General features: G+C 48.9%; 7 protein-coding genes and 2 non-coding genes across 13 annotated transcripts; all 9 read right to left on the bottom strand.

The window, feature by feature from the left end:
• Positions 1-460: 460 nt before the first annotated feature.
• On the bottom strand, positions 461-2,997 carry LOC9635537. The gene has a single exon (XM_002979662.2). It carries the CDS (start codon positions 2,538-2,540, stop codon positions 723-725), a length of 1,818 nt encoding a protein of 605 aa, XP_002979708.1. The 5' UTR covers positions 2,541-2,997; the 3' UTR covers positions 461-722.
• A 211-nt stretch (positions 2,998-3,208) lies between these two features.
• On the bottom strand, positions 3,209-6,208 carry LOC9635536 (probable Ufm1-specific protease). 4 transcript variants are annotated; one of them, XM_024684658.1, is made up of 16 exons: positions 6,002-6,208; positions 5,643-5,948; positions 5,423-5,589; positions 5,284-5,371; positions 5,070-5,236; positions 4,932-5,016; positions 4,755-4,871; positions 4,651-4,695; positions 4,520-4,596; positions 4,366-4,454; positions 4,201-4,312; positions 4,018-4,120; positions 3,715-3,957; positions 3,528-3,658; positions 3,350-3,465; positions 3,209-3,295 (listed from the first exon to the last, which is right to left on the bottom strand). In XM_024684658.1, the coding sequence occupies exons 1-13, from the start codon at positions 6,162-6,164 to the stop codon at positions 3,728-3,730; spliced, it is 1,749 nt and encodes a 582-aa protein (XP_024540426.1). In that variant the 5' UTR covers positions 6,165-6,208; the 3' UTR covers positions 3,209-3,295; positions 3,350-3,465; positions 3,528-3,658; positions 3,715-3,727. The 4 variants fall into 4 exon arrangements, with proteins under 4 accessions (XP_024540426.1, XP_024540425.1, XP_002979707.1 ...); XM_024684657.1 differs by having other exon boundaries at positions 3,209-3,480; XM_002979661.2 differs by having other exon boundaries at positions 3,209-3,465.
• A 125-nt stretch (positions 6,209-6,333) lies between these two features.
• On the bottom strand, positions 6,334-8,118 carry LOC112349746 (putative pentatricopeptide repeat-containing protein At5g09950). Its single transcript, XM_024684700.1, has one exon. It carries the CDS (start codon positions 8,116-8,118, stop codon positions 6,334-6,336), a length of 1,785 nt encoding a protein of 594 aa, XP_024540468.1.
• An 83-nt stretch (positions 8,119-8,201) lies between these two features.
• LOC9635535 (protein HOTHEAD) lies at positions 8,202-9,941 on the bottom strand. The gene is made up of 3 exons (XM_002979660.2): positions 9,242-9,941; positions 8,365-9,181; positions 8,202-8,299 (listed from the first exon to the last, which is right to left on the bottom strand). The coding sequence occupies exons 1-3, from the start codon at positions 9,939-9,941 to the stop codon at positions 8,266-8,268; spliced, it is 1,551 nt and encodes a 516-aa protein (XP_002979706.2). The 3' UTR covers positions 8,202-8,265.
• Positions 9,942-12,145: 2,204 nt separating this feature from the next.
• LOC112349786 lies at positions 12,146-12,338 on the bottom strand. Its single transcript, XR_002993518.1, has one exon. It is a non-coding gene; the product is annotated as a U2 spliceosomal RNA (small nuclear RNA).
• A 558-nt stretch (positions 12,339-12,896) lies between these two features.
• TRNAF-GAA lies at positions 12,897-12,969 on the bottom strand. The gene has a single exon. It is a non-coding gene; the product is annotated as a tRNA-Phe (tRNA).
• An 865-nt stretch (positions 12,970-13,834) lies between these two features.
• On the bottom strand, positions 13,835-16,133 carry LOC9635534 (beta-glucosidase 6). Of its 2 annotated transcripts, XM_002979659.2 has the most exons (12): positions 15,903-16,129; positions 15,767-15,833; positions 15,662-15,720; positions 15,533-15,608; positions 15,412-15,483; positions 15,257-15,344; positions 14,947-15,199; positions 14,773-14,888; positions 14,493-14,725; positions 14,310-14,438; positions 14,156-14,264; positions 13,835-14,095 (listed from the first exon to the last, which is right to left on the bottom strand). In XM_002979659.2, exons 1-12 carry the CDS (start codon positions 16,035-16,037, stop codon positions 13,927-13,929), a joined length of 1,506 nt encoding a protein of 501 aa, XP_002979705.1. In that variant the 5' UTR covers positions 16,038-16,129; the 3' UTR covers positions 13,835-13,926. The 2 variants fall into 2 exon arrangements, with proteins under 2 accessions (XP_002979705.1, XP_024540409.1); XM_024684641.1 differs by having other exon boundaries at positions 14,156-14,438; positions 15,903-16,133.
• Positions 16,134-16,986: 853 nt separating this feature from the next.
• LOC9635532 (ubiquitin-40S ribosomal protein S27a) lies at positions 16,987-17,785 on the bottom strand. Its single transcript, XM_002979657.2, has 2 exons — positions 17,690-17,785; positions 16,987-17,612 (listed from the first exon to the last, which is right to left on the bottom strand). The coding sequence occupies exons 1-2, from the start codon at positions 17,709-17,711 to the stop codon at positions 17,167-17,169; spliced, it is 468 nt and encodes a 155-aa protein (XP_002979703.2). The 5' UTR covers positions 17,712-17,785; the 3' UTR covers positions 16,987-17,166.
• Positions 17,786-17,893: 108 nt separating this feature from the next.
• On the bottom strand, positions 17,894-19,222 carry LOC9636157 (mitotic spindle checkpoint protein MAD2). The gene is made up of 6 exons (XM_002979656.2): positions 19,086-19,222; positions 18,611-18,757; positions 18,431-18,551; positions 18,272-18,375; positions 18,099-18,220; positions 17,894-18,032 (listed from the first exon to the last, which is right to left on the bottom strand). The coding sequence occupies exons 1-6, from the start codon at positions 19,162-19,164 to the stop codon at positions 17,976-17,978; spliced, it is 630 nt and encodes a 209-aa protein (XP_002979702.1). The 5' UTR covers positions 19,165-19,222; the 3' UTR covers positions 17,894-17,975.
• Between the last annotated feature and the right edge of the window lie 19 nt (positions 19,223-19,241).

Genomic DNA, 19,241 nt, shown 5'->3' with positions numbered 1-19,241 from the left:
TTGTCTGGTCCTCCTCGATCGTCGCGTGGTCCGTCGAGCTTTATTTGGAATCTACCCCAGGCAACCCGCCACCCAAAAACGAAGAAGAAGGCTTCAAAGTTTTTTTGTTGGTGTTGCTTGTGGTTGGATCCAAATCTATCTCCTCGCTCCTCGCTACGATCGACGACGACAAGACTTTGAAGCCCTCTTTTTCGTGTTTGGGTGGCGGGTTAGCTTGTCTATTTCGTTGCAAATGATCGATGGATCCATTGGTTTTCGATTCCAAAGTGTGGTGTTTGATTGACCGGACCGACACCACGATTGAGTTGAACGAACCCCAAGGGAAAAGAACTGGAGTTTTGGTGAGCAAAGATCACGACCAGACAGGCGGGCATTTTGTCCTGGGGACGTACATCAAGCGCATTGATTCTCCTGCGCAGGATCTTACGATGCCACCTAACGATCTGACACTGATGAGTAGTGAAACCGATCCATCCATCCATCGGATTAACAAAATCAAACTCGCCCAAGTCGAGATCACCACCCAACAACACCGATCACACGCACCCAAAAGCCATGATCATCACGATCAATCTCGCTTATTTCTCTCAAGAACAATGTACACCGGCCTATCCCCCAATATCAAAACGAAACCCGCTCGCGCTGTCTCTAGCTACTGTATGTGATGGATGACGAATGGATCCACTCGATCTGTGAGTAGTTTTAGTGCGAAACTCTCCACGCTATTGATCCCGATGATCACGATCACCGCTGCTGTTACTTTGTTGGCAATCACTGTACACAGCACTCTCCCGCGGAGACGAGCACAAATCCGCCCCCACGATCCTAGCCAGCTCCCCGCTACTACCCGCCGCCGCCACCAGCACGTCGTACCGCGCGGTACCGCCGAGCTCGGGCACCGTACCGCCCGTCACCACCCGGACGACGCCGGCGTCGCCGCCAACACCGCCGCCGGCATCCACGAAGACCATCTGCTCCACCACCTTGCGCCCCAAAACGTTGACATTCCTCCTCACCACGTAGTTGAGCACCGCCTGGTCGCCAAACGCGCGGCGGCTGCGCCGCATCATGGCGGCGCGAGCCACCTCCGTGGCCACCGCCTCCGCCAGCGCGCGGACCGCCCGCGTCCCGCCCGCCACCACCGCGCTGCTCACCACCGCCCACTCCGCCTTGTCCTCGCGCTCTATCGCCCCCCACACCTGGCGCCCGTACACCTCCTCGATCAGCCCGACCCGCCGCCGCCGCCGCCGGAGCCGGGGTCCGTACGCCCTCTTCCGCTTATCAAGCTGTGGCGGCGCCGCTTCCTCCTCCTCCTCCTCGCCGCTACCGCTGGAGAGAATCTCTCTCGCCGCCGAAGAGCTCCTTCCGGGATTAGCGGTGGCCTCCTCCAGCCACGTCCGATCCTCGGTGACGAGCACTAGCGCGCGGCTGTCCTTGCGGCGCCGTGCGATGGCCAGCAGCGAATCGCCCAGCAAGAACACTCCTTTGGCCTGCGCGATCATCACCTGGCGGTAGCGCTGGTGCTGCCGCGCCATCCCCAGGAGCATCTGGTAGCACAGCCATCGCCGGAGCTGGATGGGCGGGCGATCGATGAAGCCCGAGAGCGTGTCCAGCGGCTCCAGCTCCGCGACGTCGAAGCCCATGATCGATCCCAGCGGCGGGATCCAGTTGCCGGCGCGCCGCTGGATCCATTCCTCGATCTCTTGCTCGCTCAATCCGGGAGTGGAGGAATTCTTGAGCGCTCTGGCCAGTGCCCACTCGGCACGAGCTCGCCCCTCCTCCTCGGCCCTCGCGAAGGCTTCCAGATTCAATGGGCTGAGGCTGGAATTGGAGAGGAGAAGAGATCCTCTCCGGCAGCTCGGACCCAGCGCCATGGATCCATTCGCGATTCTAGAGCTAGTGCTAGCGTTAGAGATCGAGCAGCCACTCTGGAGCAAGAGATTGTTGAAGTTCTCGATCTCCTCTTCCACCACCGCGGCATAGCCGGGAGCTCGCGGATCGCCAGGGAAGAGGAGCACCACGTCGGCCCTGGCGCTCAATCCACTCCGGAGGAGGTTGCGTAGGAAGAGACGAAGTTCTTGGCTGGGGAGATCCTCCTCGACGTGGGCGATGACGATTTCGCTCATCGATCTGGTGCCCGGCCGGAAGATCGTTCCCATTCCCTGCATCGCCGCTGCCCTGGATTGCCGCCGCGAGGAGGAAGAAGAAGAAGAAGAAGAAGAGAATGGCGATGGCGAGGAAGAGGGGTGATTGAAATTCTTGATTGCGAAGGAAGAATCGAGAGCGCAGACGAGGAAGAAGACGAGGGCGGTGAAGAGGAGCGTGGCGAAGCACAGCGAGATCCCTGTTTGGATTCGCCGATGGAAAGAAGAGCTGGGCTTGCGATTGGCGATGATCTTGGAGGAGGAATCCGGGGCGAGTGTGGAAGAATTGCTGATCGCGGGCTCCCACCACACCCACAAGCTGCCGATGGAAGAGGATTTCTTGGAGAATTTGAGTGCCACACCCATGAGCTCCTCCGTGAAGAGGATTGCCCTCATTCCCCTGTTTTCCTATGTTCTTTCTTCTTGGATCCAAGATTGGCCCCAAAACGCTTCCTTCCACTTCGCGAGATTTGCTCAATCCCGGGAGATCCACTGCTATCGCGCGCCGCGATCACCCGAAAAGCAATGTGGGTAGTGGAGGAGCGATAGAAGATCCATCGCCCATCGCCGTCGGGTACACACAAACAGAGTGGCGTCGCCCGATCGATCGCTGCGTGCGCGGGGAATCGAAAATCTCGCAATCAATCGAAGGAGTCGATCGCTATCGAGCAGCGGCAAATCGTCATGGAGGAGAATCCCTCTTCTTGTGGCCAAAGTGGCGATGAGGTCGACCGCCCCTCGCCGTCGCCATAGCCAGGGCTGTTCTAGCGAAGAGCGTACTATACTTTCTCAACAAACAACCAGGCCCCGCGCGGTGCGACGTGGTATGCCATGTGCCCGCTCCAGCGCCACCGCGAGCGGCGGCCGCGGTGGACGCGCGGTGGCCGTCGGCAGAAAATTCGTGCACGTGGCGGTGCCACACACGGCACGAATATTCTTTACGAGCCCGCGAGGATCTTTGGCGTGAGATTCTGTTGATAGGCCGTTATTGGATTCCCGTGAAAAGGATTAACAAAATCTAGCGATATAAAACATCATCAAAGAAAAAGCTTTTGATAGAACTCTGAGGCAAACTGCGATTTAAATTATCAGTGTTATTGGAATCATAGGTAGAAACTTGGCGATGGATGGAGTGAGCTCGACTCCATCCACTGGAAAAAACCACTCCTCCAAAGTGAGCGAAAAGCTGCGACAGTGACACCAACCTTTGTGTTGTTCTTGCGAGACACATCGTGAAGTTGCGCTTCGAGCAAAAAGTAATATGTTGATAGATGGATGATCTTCGCTGCTCGATCGTGCGCGTGCTCCGCCCGCTCGCTGCCTGGATCGCCCATCACTCAACATCATGTGCGCAATGCGTAGAAAGAAAAATATAAAGAGTACCTTAAGCCAGTGCTGATCCACGTACTTGTGACTCCGATGTCCACCATTCACGAGCTTCGGCAACAGATAACAAAAAAGATTTAAATGCTTGCTTGTGTTTGATGCGCTCAGGCTCAGATCACTCGGATTTCCTGCGCGAAGATCTCGTGCATGAGAATTATAAATACCAGAGCGTACTGGCACTTACCTTTCCTGAAACTTCAGACAGCTTGAGGACGCTGTGGAAGCAGCAGGTTGTAAAACTTGTTGCGCAAGAAAAACTCGCGGCCGGTGTCGCTCACGGCCTTCTTCCAGCCACACCAGCCTCCATTCCGGATGGTCTTGAGGTCCTCTCCGCCCGTGTAGTGAGGATCCAGAATAAGAAAAGCGCTCTCGCCAGTAAGTTCGTTGTAATCCACGCCAAGTAATGTATATGCCAGGACTCCACCCCCTGTGTTTTAACTTCCTTGGTTATAGAGAGAAAAGATCATATTCTATGCTTGAAGCGTACCGATCATAACTGGAGTGCCTTGCGTGTCGAAATGTGCCGCAAGCTCCCGGCATTTTTCCGGTAAATCTGCTCCAGAACGGACGCTTAGTATCTTCGAAGTCACCTGCACAGAAACAAACAAGTCAATGAGAGATTAAGAAAACAACAAAAAAGGAGCCATGCTTTGGAGTAGTGAACACGTACCCCGAGAAGTTTGTCTAGTACAAAGCTTAACTCGATCGCTCCAATCCATTCTTGAGATCCCACAAAAGAAGGCTCCTTGTCTCCTATTTCTACAAGTGTTGCCTGGATCTCTCTGCAAAGTAAAAAGCAAAGAAAGCATTAGTTGCTGACCATTGATGATTACACCTGTGAGAAGGTTCTTTCATAGAAGTGTAATGCTGCAGCCTAAACCACGACATTATAGTCTGCAAGGATCGATATGCGCAGCCCCAGCCCTGGAAAGCAAGCAATCCAAAGTCACGGGAGTTGCAAAAAAAATAAGCAGATTTTTTTTTTTTACTTTGTCGTCCATTCGATCCTGAAGGTAGTGATAGTACTCGTACGAGCCGTCAATAACACTCACTTCTCCACCAGAAACTATGAATAACAGATGTGAGCTAACAGAGAACATAATACAAATTAAGAACTCACTCCCGCAACGAGGAAGACCGAGATGAACATCCAAAAGTCGCTTTCCTGGAAAAATTTAATCCAAGTGCTTACAAACGCGGATTTGAACACAAGTAAAGCCAGACCATCAATCCTGTTGGAGATGAACTGTGGCCCTCTGATAGTTAATGCATTGGCAACGCGAAAAAGTGGACGATCTAGTGGCAAGCCGAGCCGAGAATGCAATGCTTTCCGGAGGTCAACTACAATAACAACACACACTTTGACAGTGAGTCGATTTGAAGCAAGTAATAAAAGCTCACCAGAGTCACGTTCAAGCTGGTTCTTATCGAAGATGGCTGTTACAGGATGCACGCTAGCGGGAACTTTGAAATGATATGGGCGCAACTACATAGTCCGTGTAAGTAAGCATGGCTCTCTACTCTAGTCACGAGTCATACCTGAAGACTGGTATTCCTTGCCGACAAAGCTTTACCAATGGATTCGAGTTGAATCGTCAGAGCACGAGTGATTGTGTTCATCGCTTTGTGCAAGGCGGAGTTCCTGGAAACTAAGCACAGCACGTCCAGGGAAACCGTGGCTGTGTGTAGCAAGGTTCCCTCTGCAGCTATGTAAGAAAAATGAGAACCGGATAAACAAACCGGCACCACTTACAAGGAGTGTAATGACCAACGGGGGCAATCACTTGATCAGTCTGCTTGCTTTGCTGCGTCAAAAGCTTGACAGCCAGAGGATGTGGTATCTGGAAAGAAACCTCATCAGAGTTCTTACAAAATGGTGTTTGAAAGCTTACCGAAGAGTCGAAAAGCGCTGAATCTGGGAACACAGATTGTAGCTCTTCGTTAGCTTGAGAGCGAACGAGAAATCTTCTCGACGATCCTTCCATAATACATACAGTGGTTGAGCTCGTGAAACTCTCGGCAAGGTCTCTAATTTTCCCATCCAGCTGCTTCTTAAGATCTAATGTCACACAGTTAGAAAAGTAGAAGAGAAAAAAAGTCTAGACGAACTACCTGAGGAAGTTCCAGAAGATGTGTAGATCGAAAGGCCAAGCTCGACTTGACAATGAAGAAGCGCTGTGGATTCCCAAAACTCTTTCGAGGAAAAGGAAGATTGCTCGATCGGTTGTAGAGCCTGAGAGAAGAACGTAATGCCATCGCTAGAGATGGATCGAGTAGCAGCAACAATATCGTTCGATGAGACCAGATTTAACGCCTCCCGGATTTTCGTGGCCACAGCACACGCCTTTGCAGCATCCGATCCAACCAGCAATGCTCCAATCACTTCCAGCCCTCCGGGAAGAAGGATCCGCAATTCACCTGGCCAAATTCTCGGATCATCCACCCCGAAATCTCTGTGCCTGGAACCCTACCTTCCTCAGCGGCGTAATCTGGATCGCCATCCTTGTAGCGCAGGCAGCGGATCGAGGAAACGATCGTCCAGGGCATCCACGGGACTCCAATCAGCCACGCCACGCCGGCATTCTCTTGGCTCTGCTTGGCGAGATCGCATAGCACCCTGACCGCGGGCGCCATAGCCACTGCAATTCTAGGGCTCTTCCAGAGTTGCTGGGCTTTAAGTTGACTTGCTGACTAGAAAGTTTGACTATCGTTGACGGACAAGAACTTTGCCTAATTCTTGGGAGTTTTCGCTAATCCTCCTAGCAATATAGCTGAAAGAACACTACTTTCGCGCAACAACTATCTACAAAACGTTCATACTTCTCATCGCTTGGATCTCTTGCCTCTCCCTCCACAGCCCGAGACTTCCATAGATGTTCGCCATAAGAGCGTAGGCCGAGTCTAATCTCCTGTCCAGAGCAATCAAACGCTGAAACGCCATTCTCCCCACCATCGAGTTCTTCCATTTGTGACACCCTGCGAGCACGGTCGTCCAAGTTACCAGTGTCGGCTCAAAGGGCATCCTAGCCACCATAGCCACCGCTTCCTCGAGCCTGTTACTTCTGCTGAGAAGATCCACCACGCAGTGGTAGTGATGGATCCCGGGAGCCAGCCCAAACTTTGAGCTCATCTCTTCGAAGTAACGCTTGCCAAGATCGACCAAGCCGGCGTGGCTGCAAGCCGAGAGAAGCGAGGAGAAGATCATCACGTCTGGGCGAAGGCCTTTGTCTAGCAGCGCCTGGAAGAGCTCCAGAACTCGTGGAGTGTCTCCCTGCCTGCTATATCCTGCGACCAAGGCCGTCCAGGCCACCATATCCTCCTGCGAGCTTAGCTGGAATGCCTCGAGAGCTTCATCCATGCTTCCACACCTTCCATAGAAATCGACCAGCGTCGCGGCGATGGAGGCCTCTCTTTCCAGTCCAGCGTCCCGGATTTGCTCGTGGATCTCTCGGCCGGTTTCCAGCGCCGCCAAGTTCCCGCACGCCTTGAGAGCCGCCACGAAAGTCCAGGCATCAAGAGGACACCGCTTCTCTTCCACCATGCGCCGGAAGAGCTCCAGAGCGAGCTCGTCTTGGCTGTTGTCGACGCAGCCAAAGATCATGGACGTCCACGAGATGACGTTGCGATCTTGCATGGAGTCGAAAACTCTTTGCGCGTCGGCGATGCTTCCACACTTCGCGTACATGTCAACGAGGGCGCTGGCAACGAAAACGCTGGAGTCACACTTGTTCTCGCAAGCCAAAGAATGGAGAGCCATACCTTTCTCCAAAGAAGCAAGCTTGACAAGCCGGGAGTCGATCCCCTTGGCATCCTCTTTCACTGCGCAGCAGCCGCAAGCCTTGATCGCAGCTAGAAAAGTTCTCGGATTGGGAGCTACTCGTCCCTCGCTGTTCATGGAAACCAGGAGCTGCAGGGCTAGCTCCGGCTCGCCATTGTCCACCGCTCCCACCATCAATGCGTTCCAAGAAACTTCGTCACGCCGGGGCATCGCGTGGAAAACTTTGGTGGCATCCACCAAGCTCCCACACTTGGCATACGCGTGGATCAAAGCGTTGGCAACGAAGATATCTCTCTCGAATCCACTGCTCCAAGCTTGCCTGTGAATTCTCATCCCTTTTTCCAGCGACTCCACCTTGATTCTTCGATCCATTCCTTCCACTTCCATCCCTGATTCCCTCTCTGAGAGAGACGAGCACGCCTTGATCGCTGCCACAAACGTGGAGGAATCCGGCGAGCAATGCCCCTCGTCTTGCATCGCCAGGAAGAGCTTCAACGCAACCTCCCCCCCGCCATTCTCCGCATAGCCCAGCACCAGAGAATTCCAGGATACCCTGTCCAGAAATTCCATAGCATCGAAGACCATGCGCGATCTAGCGACGCTGCCACACCTGGAGTACATGCTCACCAGGCTAGATCCCACGAACAGGTCGGAATCCAGGCCGCATTCCACCGCCGCCGCGTGGATCCTCTTTCCCCGCGCTAGATCCTTGCGCTTGGCGCACTCCTTCAATGCCGCGAGAATCTCCGCCCTGTCGCCGCGCCCATCGCGCGCCTGGACCGGCAGCGCATTGCTAGCGCGAGCGATCATAAAGCCCTAAGTCCACAGAGAATATTCGTAACATACTAACCAGTGTTACTGCTAAGCCAAGACAATTATATCAAACGTAGTTAATGAATGTGTTGATGCATATTACAGAGTATTAAGTAAGTATAATCAAGTAAAGCACAATGAAATTTAAGCCTGCTTAATCATTTCCAATCCCATGTACCTGCAAAGGCGACTCATTAGTTCAAATCAAACAACGAAGAATAAAAATGAGAAATAAAATTGTACCTTGCTAACATCATGAAAGTCGACTGAGGATTCGTCCCTGGAGAGAAATCAAACATGCTGCCATCAAGCACTCGGAGTTTTTCAACCCCAAGAACTCTGTAAGTAGGATCCACAACCTTTCCCACTCTACAGCTACCATGGTAATGATACATGGTTGCCACACTTAGTTGACAGTATAGTGCAAGAGTTGTGTTGATGGTTGGCTTCAGTAAAGGATTCCTTCGATTTGGAGCAGCCACAGTGCCACCAGAAGGCATGGGCTGAAGACCAGTAATGAAATGGCTGAAGCTGGAAGTTAATAAAACTTCTTCAAGTGTGTTGGCTCCACTCACGCATGTCTGCATATCAACAGGGTCTTTCAAGTAGTTAAAGGTGACTTGAGGATTATCATCAGCATTCAGAGTTAAAAGTTGGATCTCGCCGCTTGAGCGAGGGTTAGCAACCTTCTGCGTGACCACAACGGTTGGACTGTGCTGTGTACCACTTAACGCTTCGAAATACGTTCCAGAAGGATCGATTCCCACACTCTGGATAAGAGAAACTTCAACTGGGGATGGTGAGAGGATGTAGACTCTGGTGGATGGATTGTCAACAATGTTTTTTCCAACCTCGGGTGAATCCACGACCACTTCGATGTTCTTCGCTTGAAGGTGGTCTCTGGGACCAATTCCACTTAGCATCAGCAGCTGAGGAGTGCCTATTGCACCTGCTGTGAGTATCACTTCACTTTTGGATGAATTCCGGAGAAGAATAGCAAACGTTTTTCCGGATAAACGGGCCATGACTTGAACACCTACAGCTCTTGGAGTACCAGAGCCTATTTAGAAGAAACGAAAACACATGGGTTTCAAGCAACTTATAAAACTTGAATAATTACCTGAGAAGATGATCTTCTGAACAAGAGCGTTTATCACGACTTGGACGTTGGTCAGATTCGCATAGAGAGGCAGCAAGTTTGATGCAGGCCTCCGAGTTCCATTCTCATCAAAGAGAGTGCCTCCAACCTTCGTTCCTGGAAGATGATCGTAAGTTTCACCATTATCGGGCGTGACACCAGCTTGAAGCAGCGCATTCTTGTAAGCGGTCTGAAAGGGTCCAGTCCGAGGCAGCGACGCTATCCCGTTCTCAAGCCACTCATAAGATGCATTCACTTGAGCGTAGTCATCCAAGCCCACGATCCGGTCGATCTCGGACTTTGGTGCACGAGTCATGAAGCCACCGTTTATAGAGCTTCCTCCCCCAAGGATTCTTGCTCTTGCATTTGGTACCAGATCTGTGGTAAAAAATCCTTGAGAATGAGCTTGATCCAGAATGCTCAATGCAGAATTCTCTTCTCTCATGAACACGGGATTTCCATACGGGGATTCGCCTCTCTCCAGGAGCAGGACTTTGGACTTTTGCGACAGAGTTGCCGCTAGTGCACATCCACAAACACCTCCTCCAACAATGATGTACTCATAGCTTCCTGGTACGAATGTGGCATTTGCTGCTTCTTCAAAAAATGAAAAGTTCAGAGTTAGATTCACAGGAACTGAAAGTAGAGCTAGCACAACTAATGGGAAGAAGTGGCTACGCATGACTTCTTAGTAGGTCGCCTAAGTTAATTGAGTTGTTCAACTTAAAATCAGGTAAACCTGATGCATTCTAAGCTAAATTAATGTGATAAAATATGTTTACTACTAAGCATTTCTCATGATTAAAAATAATCTGTATCTTAACTTAACAAACTACTTTACTCCCAAACCAAATCAGCTTGACCATAGCTAGTCTTTGTTTTGTATTGCTCGTAGATCTTCTCAAGTGCGCTGAGCTGTTTCTGGACAAAAACTTTGCCAACCTCGAACACATCCCAGAATTCATTTGTGAAACTATAAGAAAACCCCAAATCCTCCAGAATCGCCAGCCTCTCCTTGAGTGGAGAAGCTCCATCATCCAGCAGCTGCCTGACTTGTGACCTCCTGAACGGCGGCTCCAAAGTGTGCACTCGGCTTGTAGAGGCTCCGGGAGAAAGCAGCTGGTGCGATAAAGGCCCTGCTTCCACTTCCCTTGGAGCACCATCCAACAAGACTGGTGTGAGGAACAAGCTCTGGAAAACTTGCTCTCCTTGGTTGCACAATCTCATGTCCCATCTGCTGTACTCGGCAAGTTTGTCCCTCAGTTTCGCTGTGCTCGATATGTCTGTATCACCGGCCGCCAAAAGGATTTCTGCTTCTGCGACAGTGGCCAGTGCAGATACCCACTGCATTGAAAGATGTTCAGGCAGAGTCTTCATGACCAAGTATAGGCTGTCTTGATGATCGTGTATGAGCCTGGTTACCTTTGATCCGTAATCCTCGTCTTTGTGCTCCAGCTCGGCTCTTTGCTGTGATATAATCACTGCTCTTACGGCCTCGTGGAGGTCTTCGACTTCCTCCACTTCATCGGTCGCGTTCTTTTTGTCCTCGACCAACCCATAATCAAGCCACTTCAAAGCCGCTTCATCGTTGTGGACGCAACCGAACTCTGTGGAATCGAGGCGCAACACCAATTCTTGCAATGTCATGCTGTAGTGCTTGCAATACCTCATGGCCATCAATTGCATGCGCCTTGACAAGCGCAACCCCAGGAGCTCTATAACATCTATGAAGCACATCAGTGGGGTCGTTCCCAGGGAATGGTATTCACGAGAATCCATTGGGACTTGAAACCCTAAATGATGTTCACCGTTGTCGACGCAGCCAAAGATCTGCGCGTCGCCGATTTCGCGTACATGTCGACGAGGGAAAACGCTATACCTTTCTTCAGAGAAGCCGGGAGTCGATCTCCACAGCCTCCCCTTTCACTGCGCAGCAGCCGCAAGCCTTGATCGCAGCGAGAAAAGTTCTCGGTCGTGGCCCTTGAGCCCGGCAAACGAGAGGCTAGTCTTGGTGAGCCAGCGTCTTGTACTCCTCGCGGTTGAGAAAGTATGCATATGAATAAAGGGGATAGTCATCGTCATCGTAGCTATCATCATCTCCCTCTTGAGTCCTCGGCCTCGCCGCACGCTATTGCCAAAGCCACGAAGCCTTAGAAATGGAAAAAACTAGAGTAGAGATCGATGCTTCGAGTTGCATCAGGGGTGCGTTCAATCTTCTGGGGGCGTTTGCTATCTGCACCACGCCGCCGCCGCCTTTCTCGACCCATTCCCAGAGAAGCTCTTTCACTCGAGGCAGCGAAGACACAAATGAAGTCCACGTCCAGGCTGAAAACCAGGCACAGCCTCGATCCGCCAGTAACTTCCTCGAGCTGGTGCTCGCAGCCGCAAAAGAAGATCGTCAAGAGGTAGTTGCTGGAGCTGCCTTGCGAGAAATCAAAGCTGGAGCACTCCAGCCCCTGGCGGACCGCGAGCTGGACGATCACTGTTGCAAACATCCCAGCTTCCTTCTCCGTCCCTGTGGAACTTTTGAAGTGTCCTCCAGCCTCGTAGAGCAGCAGCTTGTAGCGCTTCACGTCGAGCTCCAGAGCTCTGGGATCCAGCCCCATGGCGAGCCCAGCGGCCGCCAAGCCATGAACCACAGACGAGAAGAAGCTTGGGGCAGGAGATCTTATCTGGAATGCTCGCCTCGACGAGCGTCCTCTCCGAGACCATATGCCGCTTGCTGACAAACCGACTTGGCCAGACCCTGGGAATCCATAACTCTCTTAAACCCTAAAATGTGGGTCTAGCATCCATGCGCGTTTTGCGTTTTGTTCAAGAGAACCGATGTTTGTAAGCCACAATTACAAAGACTACTATTGCTTCTTGAGTTTAAAATTTGGGGGGTTGGGTTGTGCCAGGCTAAGGCGGTAGTGTAAGGCCAAAGCGACACGTGGAGGGCCGGGTAGCAAGCTACCGGTGGCCCTCCTCCCACAAAAAATTAGGTTAATAGCGTTGGTACACGTGGTCCCATATCAGCTATTAAACTGATAAGAACAGATACTACACTTGATCTTAGCCAAAAGGCCGAGAAAGGTATGAATTTTCTATGCCCAGCCCTCTGTTTATATACTCAAGCCCCGGCACGATTCTGCGCCTTCGCATGTGGGATAGGGCGCACGCTTACGTGTCGCGCACTCCTTTACCCACGTTGAGCGCCGACGTGTCAAAATTAGGGTACAGGTGGTTGCCATCTCAGACTTTTATTTTCATCAATTTGATCGTCATAAGAAATTCTTGTTTTATGCTGTTTATATAGGTTTATGATTAGTAAATAAGCTGTTTCCTGGAACGCTAAAGTCTCTCTTTTTTGTTTTAAAGTTCCTGCAATAGGTGGTGCTTTGGTGCCAAAGCTTTTCTATTGATATTGTGTTCCAGCTTCTTTCGTGCTCTAGAATAGTTGTCTTTTGATTTTCTTTCTAAAGCTCAAAGCTTTGTAGGTTTTAAATTCACTTTCTTTTTATATTTCTTCATCACGTAAGCTCGGTGTGGAAGCAGTTTAAAAGAAGAAGCTACTTTTCTAGAGCTGGATTCGTACTGCTGTAACTTCGATCTTCCTCCTGGCGAAACAAGAGACAACTACTTCCGAAACGAAAAATGCGGTGAACGTGGATCGAACACGCGACCTTCAGATCTTCAGTCTGACGCTCTCCCAACTGAGCTATCCCCGCTTAATTTGACTAATTAATATGATTTGTTCTAAAAAAACAAACTTTAACAAAAGCTAAACTGATGAGTATAATATGAAAGGCTATTTTCTAGAAAAACTTTTCACTAGGAATTTCCTGTGGATGTTACCAACGTGGGAATTCTTTGCAAGTCCTTCCCATACTCGACGTGATAGAGGCTCGTTCAATCCGATGTCTTCCTGTTCGTTCACAGTGAGGAGCAAAGAACCAGACAGAGCTTTCAGGACCTTATAACGATGATACTGATCCACTGCAACATCTCCAGTTGTTCCATCCATTACTTATCCTGGAGTGGCGCCTTCATACTGCAACGCAAACTTTGCTTGAAGAATGACGAAAAACACCACCTTCTTGGATCAATCGAGACGGACAAAGAGAAGCCCATGAAAATGGAATGCTTGACACTGTTTCTAGAGCAAGAAAGAAGCTTGTTTGTTCCTGGAACGCAGAGAAAGAAAGGTCGATTAAAGTAAAATCCTTAACAAAACAAGCTACTGAAAAGACTCCTCTGTTCAGCCTTTCGTACGTATATGTTACATATATCACACTAGTTGTATGCATTTTTGAATCTAGGATAGCTATCCAAATATTAATATCAGCTGCTTTTCTGAACCTTTGCAATTACAAAATTTAAAGAATAGACAAAAGGTTATATGGCATCTCTATAACTCTACATTTGGAGCCACATTTCTATTTCTATGATGGTGATGATAGCTAAAAACTATCCAAAACAGAAAATGCGGTCAGTGTCACTATCCCTCCTAATCAGACTAATTATCATATTAAGTATGATTTGCTAAACGAAAGGGACAACTAATAAAATTCTCGGTTGCTAGTTAAACAACTCTTAATAAAAACGGAGAATTTGCGCTTGAATATTAAGTGGTGTGAGCTATGACTGGATGATAATTTTAAGGACTGCAATGATACATGGCACCACTACTTTGTCAGGAATTTCTTGTACCACAATGCGGATTTCTTGGGAACTCTTTGCAAGTCCTTCTCATACTCGACGTGATAAAGGCCGAATTTCACTGACAGTCCTCTCGACCACTCGAAATTATCCAGCAGAGACCACACAAAGTAGCCTCGAACATCGGAGCCATCGCTACACAAGCACGGAGATGATGAAAAAGAGAACATGAGCTTGCGAAGTTAAGAAGCTTACGCAATTGCTGCTCGAAGATTGGAAAGGTAGGCCTTCAAGAAATTCACCCTTGTCGTGTCGTTGAGTACTTCCTTCAATGGAGCTGTCGCATTTGTAACGTCGCTTATTCCTGATAGCGATTTTAGTGAAAGAAACTTTAGCAGCCAAAGCTCACCGTTTTCTGTGATGAAAATCGTTGGATTGTTGTACCGGAGACGAATGTAGTTGAGAAGGCGCCTCATTCCGAATGGAACGATGTAAAATCCATTCACGTTCTGTCCAATTAAACGACCATTCCTCGTATCTGCGACCATAATGGGATTCAAGCTTTTGAAGAAAGAGTATGAACTTGTCAAACCTGTAGAGAAAACTCCAGTGTCTTTGAAATAAGCTTGTTGGGAGAACGCTGCTTGTGGATGATTAGAATTACTAGCGTCTGCGTCGTAAAAGCTTGTGTAGTGGTTAATCCCAATGAAGTCATGAGATCCTTTAAGACGTTTGGATTGTTCTTTCGTGAACTTTGGAAGACGGTCGCGAACGCGAGAACGCATTGTTGCTGGATAGTCCCCGAACACGATTGGATCCAGCATCCTAGAACCATTCTTTGTCAGAAACTCTAGGAGAGCTGGAGCTCTTACCATCCAAGATTGAAGTCCAAGGCTCTCCTAGCTGCAGCTTTATCCTTTGAGGACCTAGAGAAAGGTTCGTGCCATTGCGCATCGAGAGTAATACCGATGATTCCAGCTTGTTTCTCCTGAGAAAAGAATAGAAGCCAGAAAATCCAATCAGGAAATGAAACACGTCTTTGAGACCTGGTATTTTTCTCGGTATATCTTCACTGCGGACGCGTGAGATAAAAGAATATGATGTCCAACAATGTAAGGCTCCACTGAAGAGTTCCCAGCAGAGCAATTGCCAACTTCAGACGAGCATCTTCCAGGAGCAAGCATGCCAAAATTGTAACCAAAGTTACAAACGACATGAGGCTCGTTGAAAGTAATCCAATGCTTGACACGATCTCCAAACGCTCTGAAGCATGCTTCGGCATAAGCTGCATAATCATCCCTGTAAAAATCAACGCTTTAAGCACAATGGACTCCTCCGAGTTTAGTGAAAACTCACACTATTCTGGAGCTCAGCCATGTCTTGTAGGCATCTTCCAAAGCTTGAGGACTGTCCCAGTGAAACAAAGTTACGTAAGGTTGAATCCCTGTCCAAAAAGACAAAGAAGATAAAAGTCAAAGAAAAAGAAAGAAAGAAAAATTGATCCTACCTACCTTTCTTGAGAAGTTCATTGATAAGGTTGTTGTAGTAATCCACACCTTCCTGGTTGATTTTGCCCCTCCCCTCTGCAAGAGCTAGCTTTTCAAAGATGCAAGTAGCTGATATGTAGCATACCAGGGAAAATCCGAGACCAAGAGATGGAAAATCTGTAAGCATCCACGCCCATGTCGACCATCAATCCGACATCTTCCTGTTGGTTCACGGTTAGGAGCAAAAAACCAAACCACACAGAGCTTTCAGGACCTTATAACGATGATACTGATCCACAGCAACATCTCCAGTTGTTCCATCCATTATTTTTCCTGGAGAAACCGATAAACAAGAGCTATGTAACCCACCAGTCTCTACCTGGAGTGTGAGCATAAACGTCCCAGATGCTTGGACCCCTTCCACCTTCTTTAGCAGCGCCTTCATACTGGAATACAAACGTTGATTGAGTGTTTGCAGAAGAAAAGAAGAGAAAGACGAAAAACTCAAGCTCCACCTGGTATGCCGCGGACGCTGTTCCAAACACGAAGCCTTTTGGAAAGCTTCTCCTGCTGAGGATCTCATGGCCCTCGACTGCGCGCACAACGAGAAGAAACGCGAAGATTAGTGCAACCATGGTTGTGGAAACCATAGCCAAGCCTCGCAGGAACGCAAGAAACAAGCTCTGTTATTTGTCGTTTTCTACTTCGTCCTGTCCAAGTTCGGGGAGCCGGGACGAGCAGAAATACTGTAAACAAACATTTGGTTAAGGAAATTTGATAATCTATGAACAAAGTGTGAAGACTAAACTTACGTCGCTCTCGAGGTTCCAGAAAAATGAACACCACATCTTGGATCAACCGAGACGGCCAAAGAGAAGTAACGCGTTCCATGGAAATGGAATGCTTAACACTAATTGTAGAGAGCACGAAAGAAGCTTGTTTGTCCCTGGAACGCAGAGAAAGAAAGAGCTGAATAGAAAAGCTTTGGCAATTGCCTTCCAAAGCAATTGAGAATCTTTAAACAAGACTAAACTTTCGTAGCTCACGAGGAAATTCCAGAAAGAATGAGCGCTGGAACAACACCACGAGAGAAGTAACGCGTTTCATAGAAAAGGAACTACTTCTAGAGAAAGAACCTTGTTTAGAGAGAAAGAGCGATTAACTCGCGAGAAAACTTTGGCGATTGCTTACCAAAGCAATTGGGAATCCAAACTGTGAAGACGAAAGTTTCGTGGCAGAGAGAGAAAGATCGATCAACTCTTGGAGAGAAAAGGTTTGGCAATTGCTTACCAAAGCAAAACCAAGTGCTTGCCAAAGCGATTGAGAAGCTTTGAACAAGTGCGAAGACTAAACTCGTAACGCGTTCCATGAAAAATGGAATAGACAACTATTTCTAGAGCACAAATGAAGCTGGAACACAGAAAAAGAAAGATCGATCAACTCATGAAGAGAAAAGCTTTGGCAATTGCTTACCAAAGCAATGTGAAGACTACGTTCCAGAAAGAATGAGCGCTGAAACAAGATCATCTTGGATCAACCGAGATGGCCAAAGAGTGAGTGGAATGCTTAAGACTCTATTTCTAAGAAAGCCCTGGAACATAGAGATACAACTCGTGAATAGAAAAGCTTTGGCAATTGCTTACCAAAGCACCACCTTTAACAAGAGAAGCTAGCCTACAAAACAACACAGCCATATAGCAAGAGCTTAGAAAGGAAATCAAAAGAGAGAGACTTAGCGTTCCAGGAAAATGGGAGAAGAGAGCTCTCATCCCAGGATCTCTACGCCTCGGCCTTCTGGTAGACATAGGTGAGTCCACACTTGCCACAGTAGTGACGATCAAAGTGATTCGCCATGAAAGTCCCGGCGCCACACTCTGGATTGGGGCACTCCTTGCGCAGCCTGTTCACCTTGCCCGAATCGTCCACCTTGTAGTACTGGAGCACCGCGAGCTTCACCTTCTTCTTCTTGTGCTTGATCTTCTTGGGCTTGGTGTACGTCTTCTTCTTCCTCTTCTTGCCGCCACCGCGGAGGCGCAGCACCAAGTGGAGCGTGGATTCCTTCTGGATGTTGTAGTCCGCGAGCGTGCGCCCATCCTCGAGCTGCTTGCCCGCGAAGATGAGGCGCTGCTGGTCCGGGGGGATGCCCTCCTTGTCCTGGATCTTGGTCTTCACATTGTCGATCGTATCCGAGGACTCGACCTCCAAAGTGATGGTCTTGCCGGTCACTGGAAACAATCGAGGCGCGCGAGTGCGGAATCGATCAGAATCGGCGGCGCCGCATCGAGATCGAGGAAAAACTTACATGTCTTGACGAAGATCTGCATGGCTCCAGACTCGTCCTTCTTCGCCGCCGCTCCTCGCCTCGACGAGCCCTAAACCTCGGCGGCGGGGGGTCTATATCTAAGAATGCAAGCCGTTGATCTTGCTAGGCTAACGATAGCCGTCCGATCGTGATTAGTCTAAACCTTACACCGGCTTAACACAACTTCAAATCTCACCAGAAAGGTTATGGAAATTTGATTAGTCTAAGAGTAATTAATTAAGAGATAATATAATACGGTTTAAGGAAGCTTCGAATTTTACACGAGCTAGACGTTTGAATCGTCGTCTACTTTGTAAGCGACTAAGGAGTCGATCTTGTGGATCTGTGAAGAAAAAAATGGAGAGAAACGAGGGAGTGAGAGCTTGATGTGGGCGAAATTATTGCCTACCTTTGTGTTGAGCGAGCGTAGTTTCACCTCCTGGGCTTTCTTGATGAGCCGGGGATCGCTTTCTTCCCAGGAAGTGGGAGCTTCCAAGTCCGTGTCGGTGTAAACAAGCAGCTCGAAAGAACCTTGCGAGATGTTTTAGAATGGAAGTGAGAAAAGAATGAAACATTTCTTACATGATTCTTCGAGGTGAGGAAGAAATGTGACGCTGGAGGTGATTTGTCGCATGATGGCTTGAATCTCTTGCATTATCTCCTTGTCGCTCTTTTCTTTCGTGGCACTGAGAAAGAAGAAAACGCTACAGTCAAGAGCAAGCCTGGAGAGAAGAATTTTACCCCGTTTCTGTGGCTTCCCGGTCTGTTTCAATCAAAAAGTTCCACCTTTCGAGAACTTCTTTCGTTGCCAAGCTTGAGATCACCATCACAACGCGCTGGACTTTTCCAGTTTGCAACCAATCTGTACAATCAAGCCACTCTCTGGATGAAGAGAAGTTAGAACACGAGAAAGAAACATACCGGCAATCTGCGAAGTCACTGCCGAGATATAGCCCTTCACTTTGTCTTCGTGAGAAACTAGCATTGTCAAGCCATATTTCTTCACTCTATCAAACTGCTCAGATGGATACAAGCCTCGTTGGAAAAGAATGCTATTGACAGCATAAGCTGCAAGAGAAAAAAAAAAGACAAGTGAGCGAAAAAGAAGTCTCGAAAACCATGTAGAAAAAAAAATCGAAGAAGAAGAATTCCAAAGAAGAAGAGCATAAACAATGATTGAGAAGAAATGCCGGTTCTAATGACACTCTAGACACACAAAGAGAATGAAATACAAGCAAATCAAGCTATTTCCACTCGATCTCTTCAAGAAGAAGGGGATAAACGATGATCGAGAAGAAATGCTGGTTCTAATGACATTCTAGACACACAAAGAGGATGAAAAAACAAACAAATCATGCGATTTTCACTCGATCGACACACGTTCTCCTATACTCACAGAAGAACTCCCCAACGATGGACGAGGATCCCTTCAGCGTGATCACATCGCGCGTCGCCGCTTGCTGCCCAGTCCCCATGCCCGCGCGCTTCGATCGATCGATCGCTCGTCCCTTAAAACCCTAAACCTTTCCTCTCCCAGCTGCGATTCGAACGT

The sequence above is a fragment of the Selaginella moellendorffii genome, unplaced genomic scaffold, assembly GCF_000143415.4.
Source record: "Selaginella moellendorffii unplaced genomic scaffold, v1.0 SELMOscaffold_42, whole genome shotgun sequence".
NCBI classification, from domain to species: Eukaryota; Viridiplantae; Streptophyta; class Lycopodiopsida; order Selaginellales; family Selaginellaceae; genus Selaginella; species Selaginella moellendorffii.
The sequence above is the reverse complement of the archived record's forward strand: the minus strand, read 5'-3'. Positions and strand labels throughout refer to the sequence as shown.